This window comes from Leptopilina boulardi, unplaced genomic scaffold (genome assembly GCF_019393585.1).
Source record: "Leptopilina boulardi isolate dan_hultmark-lab unplaced genomic scaffold, ZJU_Lbou_2.1 LbouV2_266, whole genome shotgun sequence".
Classification (NCBI taxonomy): Eukaryota; Metazoa; Arthropoda; class Insecta; order Hymenoptera; family Figitidae; genus Leptopilina; species Leptopilina boulardi.
The window spans coordinates 486973-505031 of NW_026137825.1; the positions used below are offsets into that span (position 1 = coordinate 486973).

Genomic DNA, 18059 nt, shown 5'->3' on the forward strand with positions numbered 1-18059 from the left:
CGGATGCTGAGCTACACTAGAAAACAAATTTGGAAAAATTTTCGAAAAATTAAATTTTCGAGATAATTGTTTGGGAATACCGCCAATAAAATAGGGAAAAAGTTTCGAACCAAAAGTGTATGGCGCACTTTTAGATTGGTCCAGCGGATGCTGAGCTACAGTAAAAAACATTTTGGAAAAATTTTCGAAAAATTAAATTTTCGAGATAATCGTTCGGGAATACCGCCAAAGTCTTTAGCAAAAAGTAGCGAACAATAAATGTATGGCGCACTTTTTGATTGGTCCAGCGGATGCTGAGCTACACTAGAAAACAAATTTGGAAAAATTTTCGAAAAATTAAATTTTCGAGATAATCGTTCGGGAATACCGCCAAAGTCTTTAGCAAAAAGTAGCGAACAATAAATGTATGGCGCACTTTTTGATTGGTCCAGCGGATGCTGAGCTACACTAGAAAACAAATTTGGAAAAATTTTCGAAAAATTAAATTTTCGAGATAATTGTTTGGGAATACCGCCAATAAAATAGGGAAAAAGTTTCGAACAAAAAATGTATGGCGCACTTTTAGATTGGTCCAGCGGATGCTGAGCTACAGTAAAAAACATTTTGGAAAAATTTTCGAAAAATTAAATTTTCGAGATAATCGTTCGGGAATACCGCCAATAAAATAGGGAAAAAGTTTCGAACAAAAAATGTATGGCGCACTTTTAGATTGGTCCAGCGGATGCTGAGCTACAGTAAAAAACATTTTGGAAAAATTTTCGAAAAATTAAATTTTCGAGATAAACGTTCGGGAATACCGCCATAGTGATTAGAAGAAAGTTCTGAACAAAAATGTATTGCGCACTTTTTGATTGGTCCAGCGGATGCTGAGCTACACTAGAAAACAAATTTGGAAAAATTTTCGAAAAATTAAATTTTCGAGATAATTGTTTGGGAATACCGCCAAAAAAATAGTCAAAAAGTTCCGAACAAAAAATGTATGGCGCACTTTTAGATTGGTCCAGCGGATGCTGAGCTACACTAGAAAACAAATTTGGAAAAATTTTCGAAAAATTAAATTTTCGAGATAATCGTTCGGGAATACCGCCAAAGTCTTTAGCAAAAAGTAGCGAACAATAAATGTATGGCGCACTTTTTGATTGGTCCAGCGGATGCTGAGCTACACTAGAAAACAAATTTGGAAAAATTTTCGAAAAATTAAATTTTCGAGATAATTGTTTGGGAATACCGCCAATAAAATAGGGAAAAAGTTTCGAACAAAAAATGTATGGCGCACTTTTAGATTGGTCCAGCCGATGCTGAGCTACAGTAAAAAACATTTTGGAAAAATTTTCGAAAAATTAAATTTTCGAGATAATCGTTCGGGAATACCGCCAATAAAATAGGGAAAAAGTTTCGAACAAAAAATGTATGGCGCACTTTTAGATTGGTCCAGCGGATGCTGAGCTACAGTAAAAAACATTTTGGAAAAATTTTCGAAAAATTAAATTTTCGAGATAATCGTTCGGGAATACCGCCATAGTGATTAGAAGAAAGTTCTGAACAAAAAATGTATGGCGCACTTTTTGATTGGTCCAGCGGATGCTGAGCTACAGTAAAAAACATTTTGGAAAAATTTTCGAAAAATTAAATTTTCGAGATAATCGTTCGGGAATACCGCCAAAGTCTTTAGCAAAAAGTAGCGAACAATAAATGTATGGCGCACTTTTTGATTGGTCCAGCGGATGCTGAGCTACACTAGAAAACAAATTTGGAAAAATTTTCGAAAAATTAAATTTTCGAGAAAATTGTTTGGGAATACCGCCAATAAAATAGGGAAAAAGTTTCGAACAAAAAATGTATGGCGCACTTTTAGATTGGTCCAGCGGATGCTGAGCTACAGTAAAAAACATTTTGGAAAAATTTTCGAAAAATTAAATTTTCGAGATAATCGTTCGGGAATACCGCCAAAGTTTTTAGCAAAAAGTAGCGAACAATACATGTATGGCGCACTTTTTGATTGGTCCAGCGGATGCTGAGCTACACTAGAAAACAAATTTGGAAAAATTTTCGAAAAATTAAATTTTCGAGATAATTGTTTGGGAATACCGCCAATAAAATAGGGAAAAAGTTTCGAACAAAAAATGTATGGCGCACTTTTAGATTGGTCCAGCCGATGCTGAGCTACAGTAAAAAACATTTTGGAAAAATTTTCGAAAAATTAAATTTTCGAGATAATCGTTCGGGAATACCGCCAAAGTCTTTAGCAAAAAGTAGCGAACAATAAATGTATGGCGCACTTTTTGATTGGTCCAGCGGATGCTGAGCTACACTAGAAAACAAATTTGGAAAAATTTTCGAAAAATTAAATTTTCGAGATAATCGTTCGGGAATACCGCCAAAGTCTTTAGCAAAAAGTAGCCAACAATAAATGTATGGCGCACTTTTTGATTGGTCCAGCGGATGCTGAGCTACACTAGAAAACAAATTTGGAAAAATTTTCGAAAAATTAAATTTTCGAGATAATTGTTTGGGAATACCGCCAATAAAATAGGGAAAAAGTTTCGAACAAAAAATGTATGGCGCACTTTTAGATTGGTCCAGCGGATGCTGAGCTACAGTAAAAAACATTTTGGAAAAATTTTCGAAAAATTAAATTTTCGAGATAATCGTTCGGGAATACCGCCATAGTGATTAGAAGAAAGTTCTGAACAAAAAATGTATGGCGCACTTTTTGATTGGTCCAGCGGATGCTGAGCTACAGTAAAAAACATTTTGGAAAAATTTTCGAAAAATTAAATTTTCGAGATAATCGTTCGGGAATACCGCCAAAGTCTTTAGCAAAAAGTAGCGAACAATAAATGTATGGCGCACTTTTTGATTGGTCCAGCGGATGCTGAGCTACACTAGAAAACAAATTTGGAAAAATTTTCGAAAAATTAAATTTTCGAGATAATTGTTTGGGAATACCGCCAAAAAAATAGTCAAAAAGTTCCGAACAAAAAATGTATGGCGCACTTTTAGATTGGTCCAGCGGATGCTGAGCTACACTAGAAAACAAATTTGGAAAAATTTTCGAAAAATTAAATTTTCGAGATAATCGTTCGGGAATACCGCCAAAGTCTTTAGCAAAAAGTAGCGAACAATAAATGTATGGCGCACTTTTTGATTGGTCCAGCGGATGCTGAGCTACACTAGAAAACAAATTTGGAAAAATTTTCGAAAAATTAAATTTTCGAGATAATTGTTTGGGAATACCGCCAATAAAATAGGGAAAAAGTTTCGAACAAAAAATGTATGGCGCACTTTTAGATTGGTCCAGCCGATGCTGAGCTACAGTAAAAAACATTTTGGAAAAATTTTCGAAAAATTAAATTTTCGAGATAATCGTTCGGGAATACCGCCAATAAAATAGGGAAAAAGTTTCGAACAAAAAATGTATGGCGCACTTTTAGATTGGTCCAGCGGATGCTGAGCTACAGTAAAAAACATTTTGGAAAAATTTTCGAAAAATTAAATTTTCGAGATAATCGTTCGGGAATACCGCCATAGTGATTAGAAGAAAGTTCTGAACAAAAAATGTATGGCGCACTTTTTGATTGGTCCAGCGGATGCTGAGCTACAGTAAAAAACATTTTGGAAAAATTTTCGAAAAATTAAATTTTCGAGATAATCGTTCGGGAATACCGCCAAAGTCTTTAGCAAAAAGTAGCGAACAATAAATGTATGGCGCACTTTTTGATTGGTCCAGCGGATGCTGAGCTACACTAGAAAACAAATTTGGAAAAATTTTCGAAAAATTAAATTTTCGAGAAAATTGTTTGGGAATACCGCCAATAAAATAGGGAAAAAGTTTCGAACAAAAAATGTATGGCGCACTTTTAGATTGGTCCAGCGGATGCTGAGCTACAGTAAAAAACATTTTGGAAAAATTTTCGAAAAATTAAATTTTCGAGATAATCGTTCGGGAATACCGCCAAAGTTTTTAGCAAAAAGTAGCGAACAATACATGTATGGCGCACTTTTTGATTGGTCCAGCGGATGCTGAGCTACACTAGAAAACAAATTTGGAAAAATTTTCGAAAAATTAAATTTTCGAGATAATTGTTTGGGAATACCGCCAATAAAATAGGGAAAAAGTTTCGAACAAAAAATGTATGGCGCACTTTTAGATTGGTCCAGCCGATGCTGAGCTACAGTAAAAAACATTTTGGAAAAATTTTCGAAAAATTAAATTTTCGAGATAATCGTTCGGGAATACCGCCAAAGTCTTTAGCAAAAAGTAGCGAACAATAAATGTATGGCGCACTTTTTGATTGGTCCAGCGGATGCTGAGCTACACTAGAAAACAAATTTGGAAAAATTTTCGAAAAATTAAATTTTCGAGATAATTGTTTGGGAATACCGCCAAAAAAATAGTCAAAAAGTTCCGAACAAAAAATGTATGGCGCACTTTTAGATTGGTCCAGCGGATGCTGAGCTACACTAGAAAACAAATTTGGAAAAATTTTCGAAAAATTAAATTTTCGAGATAATCGTTCGGGAATACCGCCATAGTGATTAGAAGAAAGTTCTGAACAAAAAATGTATGGCGCACTTTTTGATTGGTCCAGCGGATGCTGAGCTTCAGTAAAAAACATTTTGGAAAAATTTTCGAAAAATTAAATTTTCGAGATAATCGTTCGGGAATACCGCCAAAGTTTTTAGCAAAAAGTAGCGAACAATACATGTATGGCGCACTTTTTGATTGGTCCAGCGGATGCTGAGCTACACTAGAAAACAAATTTGGAAAAATTTTCGAAAAATTAAATTTTCGAGATAATTGTTTGGGAATACCGCCAATAAAATAGGGAAAAAGTTTCGAACAAAAAATGTATGGCGCACTTTTAGATTGGTCCAGCGGATGCTGAGCTACAGTAAAAAACATTTTGGAAAAATTTTCGAAAAATTAAATTTTCGAGATAATCGTTCGGGAATACCGCCAATAAAATAGGGAAAAAGTTTCGAACAAAAAATGTATGGCGCACTTTTAGATTGGTCCAGGGGATGCTGAGCTACAGTAAAAAACATTTTGGAAAAATTTTCGAAAAATTAAATTTTCGAGATAATCGTTCGGGAATACCGCCATAGTGATTAGAAGAAAGTTCTGAACAAAAAATGTATGGCGCACTTTTTGATTGGTCCAGCGGATGCTGAGCTACAGTAAAAAACATTTTGGAAAAATTTTCGAAAAATTAAATTTTCGAGATAATCGTTCGGGAATACCGCCAAAGTCTTTAGCAAAAAGTAGCGAACAATAAATGTATGGCGCACTTTTTGATTGGTCCAGCGGATGCTGAGCTACACTAGAAAACAAATTTGGAAAAATTTTCGAAAAATTAAATTTTCGAGAAAATTGTTTGGGAATACCGCCAATAAAATAGGGAAAAAGTTTCGAACAAAAAATGTATGGCGCACTTTTAGATTGGTCCAGCGAATGCTGAGCTACAGTAAAAAACATTTTGGAAAAATTTTCGAAAAATTAAATTTTCGAGATAATCGTTCGGGAATACCGCCATAGTGATTAGAAGAAAGTTCTGAACAAAAAATGTATGGCGCACTTTTTGATTGGTCTAGCGGATGCTGAGCTACAGTAAAAAACATTTTGGAAAAATTTTCGAAAAATTAAATTTTCGAGATAATCGTTCGGGAATACCGCCAAAGTCTTTAGCAAAAAGTAGCGAACAATAAATGTATGGCGCACTTTTTGATTGGTCCAGCGGATGCTGAGCTACACTAGAAAACAAATTTGGAAAAATTTTCGAAAAATTAAATTTTCGAAATAATTGTTTGGGAATACCGCCAATAAAATAGGGAAAAAGTTTCGAACAAAAAATGTATGGCGCACTTTTAGATTGGTTCAGCGGATGCTGAGCTACAGTAAAAAACATTTTGGAAAAATTTTCGAAAAATTAAATTTTCGAGATAATCGTTCGGGAATACCGCCAATAAAATAGGGAAAAAGTTTCGAACAAAAAATGTATGGCGCACTTTTAGATTGGTCCAGCGGATGCTGAGCTACAGTAAAAAACATTTTGGAAAAATTTTCGAAAAATTAAATTTTCGAGATAATCGTTCGGGAATACCGCCATAGTGATTAGAAGAAAGTTCTGAACAAAAAATGTATGGCGCACTTTTTGATTGGTCCAGCGGATGCTGAGCTACAGTAAAAAACATTTTGGAAAAATTTTCGAAAAATTAAATTTTCGAGATAATCGTTCGGGAATACCGCCATAGTGATTAGAAGAAAGTTCTGAACAAAAAATGTATTGCGCACTTTTTGATTGGTCCAGCGGATGCTGAGCTACACTAGAAAACAAATTTGGAAAAATTTTCGAAAAATTAAATTTTCGAGATAATTGTTTGGGAATTCCGCCAAAAAAATAGTCAAAAAGTTCCGAACAAAAAATGTATGGCGCACTTTTAGATTGGTCCAGCGGATGCTGAGCTACACTAGAAAACAAATTTGGAAAAATTTTCGAAAAATTAAATTTTCGAGATAATCGTTCGGGAATACCGCCATAGTGATTAGAAGAAAGTTCTGAACAAAAAATGTATGGCGCACTTTTTGATTGGTCCAGCGGATGCTGAGCTACAGTAAAAAACATTTTAGAAAAATTTTCGAAAAATTAAATTTTCGAGATAATCGTTCGGGAATACCGCCAAAGTCTTTAGCAAAAAGTAGCGAACAATAAATGTATGGCGCACTTTTTGATTGGTCCAGCGGATGCTGAGCTACAGTAAAAAACATTTTGGAAAAATTTTCGAAAAATTAATTTTTCGAGATAATCGTTCGGGAATACCGCCAAAGTCTTTAGCAAAAAGTAGCGAACAATAAATGTATGGCGCACTTTTTGATTGGTCCAGCTGATGCTGAGCTATACTAGAAAACAAATTCTGAAAAAATTCCAAAAAATTAATTTTGCGAGATAATCGTTTGGGAATACCTTTGAAGTATTAACCTGTGAGTTTCATTATGAAATATACATTTTAATAATTCGTGAAATGAAAATTCTTTAAATATACCAAAATGATAATTCTTAGTTTAAATAAACATTGCACGCAAAGTGCCTTAAAAAAATAAAATAAATCATGAATCATCGTACAATTCCTTATTTCTTAAACACAAAACAAAAAATAAATAAAATGTCAATGTAGCTTCCGTCAGTTCGTCAAACTTTAGTATATAAATGATGTGTATACAGGCCGCACATATTCAGGATTTTCTCTTGTATACATAATGCATACCAATCGCGTAGATGTATCCAACGTGTCATATATATATATATGTATATAAAAAAGGATAGCATAAGCAAACTTATCCTACGATGGTAGGTATATATTTATAGGAAGAGGGACAAGGGGGCGAAAGATATTCGTTAAGTGGGTGGTGGAAAGAGAGAGAGGGGGGGCATTTATATCCATTCCTCTCTCTGTCTATCATATGACAGGTGGGGTTCCTCGTTAGACAAATTAAGCTTCGCTTCTGGCTGGCCTCCCCACGTAGTAGTAATAGTAGTAGTAGTAGTAGCTGGCGAACTCCCGTACTTGTTCGGGACGGGTTTCAAGTGGACTGCAAACACTCGAGGTGGCCCGACCTCGCGGAACCGGGCGCAAAGAAGAAACCTTCGGATTCACTATATATGTATATGTACATACACACACACATATATATACACTATGTATATATACACATACACATATCTATATATACGTGTTCAGAAACAGAATGTGTATTTGTCTTTGTCAGAAAGAATACATACACAAGCTTAGTAAAAATAAATACAAGAAACCCAGCAGTCATTTTACGTGAGGAATAGATATTTTATCAGAAAGAAAGTTCGAGTATTTCGAAATATTAGAGGATTTTTAATTGTGAATGCACCTTAATGTTATTTTCATTTGGAAAATGGTAATTTTACCAATTTTACCTATTTGGAGGAATTAAGTTTAAACTATCTCTTTCAGTTGTGAATGCACCTTAATATTATTTGGATTTGAAATATAATAAAGGATTCTTGGATGAATTCAATGAAAAATAGCTTTTTTAGTTGTGAACGCACCTTAATATTTGTTTTTCTATGGTGACCACTCTCTATATATTGTACAGTTCATGGTACTGTCATGCCTGCTAGTACACGTTGCCATTTTGTAAGGTAAAACATCAAAATAATTAGAGACTGCCAACCATAGAACAAAAAAAATAGTAAGGTGCTTTCACAACTAAAAAATATACATACTCTAATCTCTGGCTCGACACATTAAAGGCGATTTATTTACAATTTATTGCAAACTTTGGTAAAATTATGATACACATTTAGGCTGTGTTCACAATAGGCTAGTTATGTTAAATTTGTTATAGGTTCAATATTTTATAAGGCTGTGTCCACAATAGACTTCTTATGTTAACTTAACAAGTCTATTATGGACACAGCCTTATATAATAATTGCATCTATAAAAAAGTTTTAATATACATCAAGTTTGGGAGAAAATTCACTCTGTAAAATTAAAAGTGGAAAAAAATTAAAAGTTAAGCAAAACAACCGATGAAAATTCGAGAATCAGAGAGGAAAACTACTATGTATATATATAGCAAAGTTTGAAATTGGCCACTAGGGTAGTTTGTCACGTAGCACGTGACTTCTGAGCGTTCCGTTGTTTGTCACGTCGTCGAACAGGAGAGAGAGAAAGAGAGAGAGAGAGAGAGAGAGCCAGACGAGACGCAGAAACGAACCAACACTTCTGTTCGCTTTTGCCCAATTATAAAACAAACGCGGTACGCTCCGTAATTATCCAATTAGCGATGTACCTCATCCTCACTATACTTTTGTCTATACACACTATGTCCCCTGTCTCCTGATTCTTATATATAACTATAAATATATATGCGTATACAGATTTATTTTTTACTGCTATTACTGTTTTTTTAGGTTAGGTTGCATGAACAGAATAAAATTGTAAAAAAAGGAGAAAAAAACGTTGATACAAAATTCCGACTTAAAAATTAAATATTTTTGCTGATTTTAAAACATAACCTAAAAAATAGTAAGTATATCAATCGACAGGGTTGGGTAGTCAAAATAAATTTATAGTTGCCATTGTCTTCATTTGCCAAAATCTCCAAATAGCCAACTACCGCACCCTGTTCGAGGGAAAATTTAGTAACTTTTAATTCAAAAACAAAAGTCACTAAATTTTCACTAGAGCAGGGTACGGTATTTGACGAGAATAAAATGTTTAGAAAAAAATGCTGTCCCCTGGTGGCATTGAACTACACAACCCTGACATTGTTGCCATCAAACAGCAGTTAAATTATTTTGTAAACACAAAGTATCTTGCTTAATTGTAAGATAATCTGAACTACCCAACCTTGTCGACTGAAAAAAAATTCTATGAGTGAGATTAGTGTCGTATTGGATTCAGTGGCTAAAAGCAAGTGTTTCATACTAGATAATGAATAATTTGGAAAAATATAAAAGGGACCAGAAAAACTTGTCTTCTTGTTTGATAATAACATTTTTTTTGTCATCCGTTGACTTTAATGGCAATAGCTTTTCCATTTAATGATTTAATATTTAAAATATAACGCACACAAAAATTCTTTTCATCCCAAAACAATATTATCGATTTTACCTCAATTTTTTTTAGGTTATGTTTTTAAATATATGCCATTTAGGTTAGATTTTTTTACTAAAATTAACATTTTTTTCCTGCAGTAAGAATTTTATTCAACAAACCTAACCTAAAAATCTGATAGTAAAACTCGTATCTAATCTAACTATAAATATATTTGTACGAAAAAAAAAATACGCAACACTATCTACAAAAACAAATATAGACAAAAAAAAAGGTGCAATCAAAAATTATAAAATAATAAAATTGCCTTTTTAACTTTTCTATATATGTTAACGCAATTTAAACACTGGAATGGTCAAGTAGGTGAGAAATCAAAGATCGCGTGCGTGCAAACCTTTTTTTATGGTTACCTAGACAAAATACACAAATGGAAAAATAATTTGAGGGTGATTATACGATATATATCCCCCCTTTCACATCCCTTAAAGATCCCTGAGGGGTGATGAAACAATGAAGAGAGAATCACTTGTAAAATTTGTGAGCCGTGATCTGCCTTAGAGCAGGTCGCGTGCGTTTTAATTCTCAGTTCCTGATCCGCCCTTTATACCGCGATATCGTATTCCTTTAAAAAAGCCCAACCAATCGACTCTTCTCTCTCTCTCACTCTCTCTCAGATTTTCTCTCTTTTTTAATGTCACGAACTGAGAATTGTTGCTTGACGAAGAAACGATTGATTGACTGACTTTACCGAGACTTTATATAAGAGGGGTAGGAGGGAGGAAGGGATGGAGAGATTTGAACCCCATTTCACCCTCGTTTTGTACCCTCATCGTAAATATGATGTATGTGCAAACACTGGGCCCACGCCCCTTTATTATATTCTCTCTCTAGGATTGCAAGAATTTCACTCTCTTTTCTTTCTCTTTTTTTCTCTCTACAAATCACTTAAATTGAGAGTTAATTTATTATTAATTTATTAAATATAAACTTAAAAAAAAAATTTTTTTTGTACAATTGTCCGAATTTTTAAGACACCGAATTGTCATTTGTCCGAAATTTTAAGACGCCGAATTTTTATTTGTCCGAATTTTAATTTGTACGAATTTTCATTTATCCGAATTCTAATTTGTACGAATTTGAAGACGTCGAATTTTTGCAATTAATTTTTTGTTCCAATTAATATTACCTCATAACTCTTTTAAAATAAAAATTTTCAATAAATTTCCCGTAATTTTTCTTTTTCTTCATCTAATTCTTTATAATAAAAAAATAGTGTATCAAAAAAATTTCCGTCATTTTTCATTTAAAAAAAACTTCAGTTTTTTTTTCCACAACGAGGAAAAATTCTCGATCCCCCTACTAATATTATTACAAACAGACAGCTATGGCGCGCGTGAAATGTAACATTTTTTCCCCGGACCAGACAAAATTTCCCCCATTTTTTTTTTGTACTTGAGAACTTATAGACATCCGAGTTTGCGTGTTTTTGGCATTTACGCGCAAACCGTATATCAATCACACGCGATTTTGACCCTCGCATTTTGTTTTTATGATCATGCCAAAACACTTACTTTCTCAATATCGATGATGATGCTTTTTATATATATGTAGATATTTCATCGAGAAAAAAACGAATTTTACATAATTTTTCTCTTTTTAAAAAATTAATTAAAAACTTAGAAAAAAATTAAAATTATATATTTTTTATTTAAATTAAAAACTCACCCCGATGTTGATGTTGTTGTTGTTGTAAACTCTGAGGCGGTGGTACATGTCCATAAACACCAGGAGCTCTGTTATCGTTTGTATGATGGCTAAAAAAAATTAAAAAACTTATTTAATAATTTTTAACTATTATATTTTTATTAAACAAAAATTAAAAAATTATTTTAAATTAAAGATATTTTTTTTATTGAATTTTAATTTTTTTTTAGAGTAACAAATATTAAAAATTATTAATTAATAAAATTAAAAAATTAAAATTAAAAAAAAAATAGGTATCTGTACTGATTTGTTGTAATAATTATTCGACAATATAAAATATAGTAATATATTTTTAAATAAAGAAAAAAATGTTTTTTATTGTCCAAACACTCACCCCAGCATTCGATGTCCAGCAGCACCAAGTGACGCGACTTGATTCGAACGCGTGAATCCAATTTGTGGCTTCCATTGATTTCCGGTATTTCGATTCATTTGTTCAAAATCTTGTGGTTTCAACACTCGCGGCGGTTCTACAGCGCCTTTTAATTTTTTCGCTGGGAATATATAAGAATCAGGGTACTTTGGATCTCTGTATCTCACACTGCAAATAATCAATTTAGTAAACATAATAAATAAATAAATAATATTATAATTATAAATTTATATTATGATTTAAGTTCATTTGTTGTGTACCATAAGTTGGTTCATAATTATAATTATTAAATAAATTAATTAATTATAATTGTAAATATCAATCAAATTTGTGTTTCTCTTATTTTTACGGATCCGTTCATGAAGTATAAAATTTTAATTTTTTTAACAACTTTTTTATGACCTGAGTTGCCTTTTGGAAGGTAATGGGCGTCTTCCTCTACTCGGATCAGGGTGTCAATTTTTTTCTACACTTTTAGGTGTATTTTGTGCAAGAAATTGCAATAAAATAGTCTGCCTAAGAAAAATTGAATTTTTTTGGGAACTTTTTTCTGATTTTGGATGGTTTTTGGTGGTAATAAAGGTCTTCCTCTACTTGGATTTGGCTGTCAATTTTTTTCTACACTTTTAGGTGTATTTTACGCAAGAAATTGCAATAAAATAGTCTGCCTAAGAAAAATTGAATTTTTTTGGGGACTTTTTTCTGATTTTGGATGGTTTTTGGTGGTAATAGGGGTGTTCCTCTACTCGGATCGGGGTGTCAATTTTTTTCTACACTTTTAGGTGTATTTTGTGCAAGAAATTGCAATAAAATAGTCTGCCTAAGAAAAATTGAATTTTTTTGGGGACTTTTTTCTGATTTTGGATGGTTTTTGGTGGTAATAGGGGTGTTCCTCTACTCGGATCGGGGTGTCAATTTTTTTCTACACTTTTAGGTGTATTTTGTGCAAGAAATTGCAATAAAATAGTCTGCCTAAGAAAAATTGAATTTTTTTGGGACCTTTTTTCTGATTTTGGATGGTTTTTGGTGGTAATAAAGGTCTTCCTCTACTTGGATTTGGCTGTCAATTTTTTTCTACACTTTTAGGTGTATTTTGTGCAAGAAATTGCAATAAAATAGTGTGCCTAAGAAAAATTGAATTTTTTTGGGACCTTTTTTCTGATTTTGGATGGTTTTTGGTGGTAATAGGGGTGTTCCTCTACTCGGATCGGGGTGTCAATTTTTTTCTACACTTTTAGGTGTATTTTGTGCAAGAAATTGCAATAAAATAGTCTGCCTAAGAAAAATTGAATTTTTTTGGGACCTTTTTTCTGATTTTGGATGGTTTTTGGTGGTAATAAAGGTCTTCCTCTACTTGGATTTGGCTGTCAATTTTTTTCTACACTTTTAGGTGTATTTTGTGCAAGAAATTGCAATAAAATAGTGTGCCTAAGAAAATATGAATTTTTTTGGGACCTTTTTTCTGATTTTGGATGGTTTTTGGTGGTAATAGGGGTGTTCCTCTACTCGGATCGGGGTGTCAATTTTTTCTACACTTTTAGGTGTATTTTGTGCAAGAAATTGCAATAAAATAGTCTGCCTAAGAGAAATTGAATTTTTTTGGGACCTTTTTTCTGATTTTGGATGGTTTTTGGTGGTAATAGGGGTGTTCCTCTACTCGTATATGGCTGTCAATTTTTTTCTACACTTTTAGGTGTATTTTGTGCAAGAAATTGCAATAAAATAGTCTGCCTAAGAGAAATTGAATTTTTTTGGGACCTTTTTTCTGATTTTGGATGGTTTTTGGTGGTAATAGGGGTGTTCCTCTACTCGGATCGGGGTGTCAATTTTTTTCTACACTTTTAGGTGTATTTTGTGCAAGAAATTGCAATAAAATAGTCTGCCTAAGAGAAATTGAATTTTTTTGGGACCTTTTTTCTGATTTTGGATGGTTTTTGGTGGTAATAGGGGTGTTCCTCTACTCGGATCGGGGTGTCAATTTTTTCTACACTTTTAGGTGTATTTTGTGCAAGAAATTGCAATAAAATAGTCTGCCTAAGAGAAATTGAATTTTTTTGGGACCTTTTTTCTGATTTTGGATGGTTTTTGGTGGTAATAGGGGTGTTCCTCTACTCGTATATGGCTGTCAATTTTTTTCTACACTTTTAGGTGTATTTTGTGCAAGAAATTGCAATAAAATAGTCTGCCTAAGAGAAATTGAATTTTTTTGGGACCTTTTTTCTGATTTTGGATGGTTTTTGGTGGTAATAGGGGTGTTCCTCTACTCGGATCGGGGTGTCAATTTTTTTCTACACTTTTAGGTGTATTTTGTGCAAGAAATTGCAATAAAATAGTCTGCCTAAGAGAAATTGAATTTTTTTGGGACCTTTTTACTGATTTTGGATGGTTTTTGGTGGTAATAGTGGTGTTCCTCTACTCGGATCGGGGTGTCAATTTTTTTCTACACTTTTAGGTGTATTTTGTGCAAGAAATTGCAATAAAATAGTGTGCCTAAGAAAATATGAATTTTTTTGGGACCTTTTTTCTGATTTTGGATGGTTTTTGGTGGTAATAGGGGTGTTCCTCTACTCGGATCGGGTGTCAATTTTTTCTACACTTTTAGGTGTATTTTGTGCAAGAAATTGCAATAAAATAGTCTGCCTAAGAGAAATTGAATTTTTTTGGGACCTTTTTTCTGATTTTGGATGGTTTTTGGTGGTAATAGGGGTGTTCCTCTACTCGTATATGGCTGTCAATTTTTTTCTACACTTTTAGGTGTATTTTGTGCAAGAAATTGCAATAAAATAGTCTGCCTAAGAGAAATTGAATTTTTTTGGGACCTTTTTTCTGATTTTGGATGGTTTTTGGTGGTAATAGGGGTGTTCCTCTACTCGGATCGGGGTGTCAATTTTTTTCTACACTTTTAGGTGTATTTTGTGCAAGAAATTGCAATAAAATAGTCTGCCTAAGAGAAATTGAATTTTTTTGGGACCTTTTTACTGATTTTGGATGGTTTTTGGTGGTAATAGTGGTGTTCCTCTACTCGGATCGGGGTGTCAATTTTTTTCTACACTTTTAGGTGTATTTTGTGCAAGAAATTGCAATAAAATAGTGTGCCTAAGAAAATATGAATTTTTTTGGGACCTTTTTTCTGATTTTGGATGGTTTTTGGTGGTAATAGGGGTGTTCCTCTACTCGGATCGGGGTGTCAATTTTTTTCTACACTTTTAGGTGTATTTTGTGCAAGAAATTGCAATAAAATAGTCTGCCTAAGAGAAATTGAATTTTTTTGGGACCTTTTTTCTGATTTTGGATGGTTTTTGGTGGTAATAGGGGTGTTCCTCTACTCGGATCGGGGTGTCAATTTTTTTCTACACTTTTAGGTGTATTTTGTGCAAGAAATTGCAATAAAATAGTCTGCCTAAGAGAAATTGAATTTTTTTGGGACCTTTTTTCTGATTTTGGATGGTTTTTGGTGGTAATAGGGGTGTTCCTCTACTCGTATATGGCTGTCAATTTTTTTCTACACTTTTAGGTGTATTTTGTGCAAGAAATTGCAATAAAATAGTCTGCCTAAGAAAAATTGAATTTTTTTGGGACCTTTTTTCTGATTTTGGATGGTTTTTGGTGGTAATAAAGGTCTTCCTCTACTTGGATTTGGCTGTCAATTTTTTTCTACACTTTTAGGTGTATTTTGTGCAAGAAATTGCAATAAAATAGTGTGCCTAAGAAAAATTGAATTTTTTTGGGACCTTTTTTCTGATTTTGGATGGTTTTTGGTGGTAATAGGGGTGTTCCTCTACTCGGATCGGGGTGTCAATTTTTTTCTACACTTTTAGGTGTATTTTGTGCAAGAAATTGCAATAAAATAGTCTGCCTAAGAGAAATTGAATTTTTTTGGGACCTTTTTTCTGATTTTGGATGGTTTTTGGTGGTAATAGGGGTGTTCCTCTACTCGGATCGGGGTGTCAATTTTTTTCTACACTTTTAGGTGTATTTTGTGCAAGAAATTGCAATAAAATAGTCTGCCTAAGAGAAATTGAATTTTTTTGGGACCTTTTTTCTGATTTTGGATGGTTTTTGGTGGTAATAGGGGTGTTCCTCTACTCGTATATGGCTGTCAATTTTTTTCTACACTTTTAGGTGTATTTTGTGCAAGAAATTGCAATAAAATAGTCTGCCTAAGAGAAATTGAATTTTTTTGGGACCTTTTTTCTGATTTTGGATGGTTTTTGGTGGTAATAGGGGTGTTCCTCTACTCGTATATGGCTGTCAATTTTTTTCTACACTTTTAGGTGTATTTTGTGCAAGAAATTGCAATAAAATAGTCTGCCTAAGAAAAATTGAATTTTTTTGGGACCTTTTTTCTGATTTTGGATGGTTTTTGGTGGTAATAAAGGTCTTCCTCTACTTGGATTTGGCTGTCAATTTTTTTCTACACTTTTAGGTGTATTTTGTGCAAGAAATTGCAATAAAATAGTGTGCCTAAGAAAAATTGAATTTTTTTGGGACCTTTTTTCTGATTTTGGATGGTTTTTGGTGGTAATAGGGGTGTTCCTCTACTCGGATCGGGGTGTCAATTTTTTTCTACACTTTTAGGTGTATTTTGTGCAAGAAATTGCAATAAAATAGTCTGCCTAAGAGAAATTGAATTTTTTTGGGACCTTTTTTCTGATTTTGGATGGTTTTTGGTGGTAATAGGGGTGTTCCTCTACTCGGATCGGGGTGTCAATTTTTTTCTACACTTTTAGGTGTATTTTGTGCAAGAAATTGCAATAAAATAGTCTGCCTAAGAGAAATTGAATTTTTTTGGGACCTTTTTTCTGATTTTGGATGGTTTTTGGTGGTAATAGGGGTGTTCCTCTACTCGTATATGGCTGTCAATTTTTTTCTACACTTTTAGGTGTATTTTGTGCAAGAAATTGCAATAAAATAGTCTGCCTAAGAGAAATTGAATTTTTTTGGGACCTTTTTTCTGATTTTGGATGGTTTTTGGTGGTAATAGGGGTGTTCCTCTACTCGTATATGGCTGTCAATTTTTTTCTACACTTTTAGGTGTATTTTGTGCAAGAAATTGCAATAAAATAGTGTGCCTAAGAAAAATTGAATTTTTTTGGGACCTTTTTTCTGATTTTGGATGGTTTTTGGTGGTAATAAAGGTCTTCCTCTACTTGGATTTGGCTGTCAATTTTTTTCTACACTTTTAGGTGTATTTTGTGCAAGAAATTGCAATAAAATAGTCTGCCTAAGAAAAATGGAATTTTTTTGGGACCTGTTTTCTAGTTTTGGATGCCTTTTTGGAGGTAATGGGCATCTTCCTCTTCTCGGATCGGGGTGTCAATTTGGCGTGTGAATTAAATAGTAATTATTATTCCATTATTTTCTTTTTTTCTTTTATTCTACATTTTACTACTAATGTTTATTATATTTATTTTTAAGTATTAGGAATATATTTTTTAAATTTACTATCTATTCTTATGTAAAAAAAGGAAAATATTATAATATAACAATTGAAAGAAATAATGAAATAATTATGAATAAATAAGAGTTTATAAGTGATAAAATTGGTTTTCTTCATTATTTAGAAGAAATTGGTAATCAAAATTTTTTTTGACTTACCAATAAACTTGATTGCCACGAACAGGTAGACCCAAATTTGTCGGCGACGGAAGTGTTCCACCTTCATTTACACAATCATCCGCCAATAAAACAGCTCCTCGCATTCCATCAATTGATACTTCAACTTCCTCATCTCTTTTTACTTTATTTGTATAAAGACCTTTTATAAAATTGAATTGCGAATTTGTTGGCTCCACGTAAAGTCTATCGTCGCCTCTCACGTTACGTCGCTCTAAACAATAACAAAATTTTTTTAATTTATTTTCTAGTAAAAAAAAATTAGAAATAAATAAAAGTAAAGTAAAAATAAAGAGCAGAAAAGAAAAAGTAAATACCAAAATAAAATATGAAAATAAAAATGAAAATTTTGTAAAAAGACGATTGATTTTTATTTTTTTTTAAATAAATAAACAAAAAAAGTATAAAAATTAATCTAAAATATAATAACGTACTTTCTGCTTCAGTGAGGCACTCGTAATAAGGCTCCAAGGCTTTAAATAATCGTTTCTCTTCAACAAATGGCAATAAAGCAACACCTTGCCAAGCGAATTTTTTTCCATTGAGATCAATTTTAAAATCTTCTGGATAAAAATCGATAATTGACGATTTCTGAAAAAAAATACAATTCAATTTTAATTAAAAAACAAATTAGAATTTTTTAAATTTTAATTACATTAAAAAATAAACATTTTATTTGATTAAAAGGGAAAATAATAATATTATTATTAT

The 18059-nt window shown here is 32.7% G+C and overlaps 1 protein-coding gene across 1 annotated transcript in view; it reads right to left on the minus strand.

Annotated features, from left to right (window-relative positions):
• The window catches only part of LOC127281423 (5'-3' exoribonuclease 2 homolog), a 68527-nt gene that overhangs the window by 44980 nt on the left and 5488 nt on the right, over positions 1-18059 (minus strand). The window contains exons 12-15 of the mRNA XM_051305130.1: positions 17783-17939; positions 17331-17562; positions 11694-11900; positions 11321-11409 (exon numbers count right to left, since the gene is read on the minus strand). Coding sequence (XP_051161087.1) covers positions 11321-11409; positions 11694-11900; positions 17331-17562; positions 17783-17939 — 685 coding nt within the window. The remainder of the gene's footprint in view (positions 1-11320; positions 11410-11693; positions 11901-17330; positions 17563-17782; positions 17940-18059) is intronic.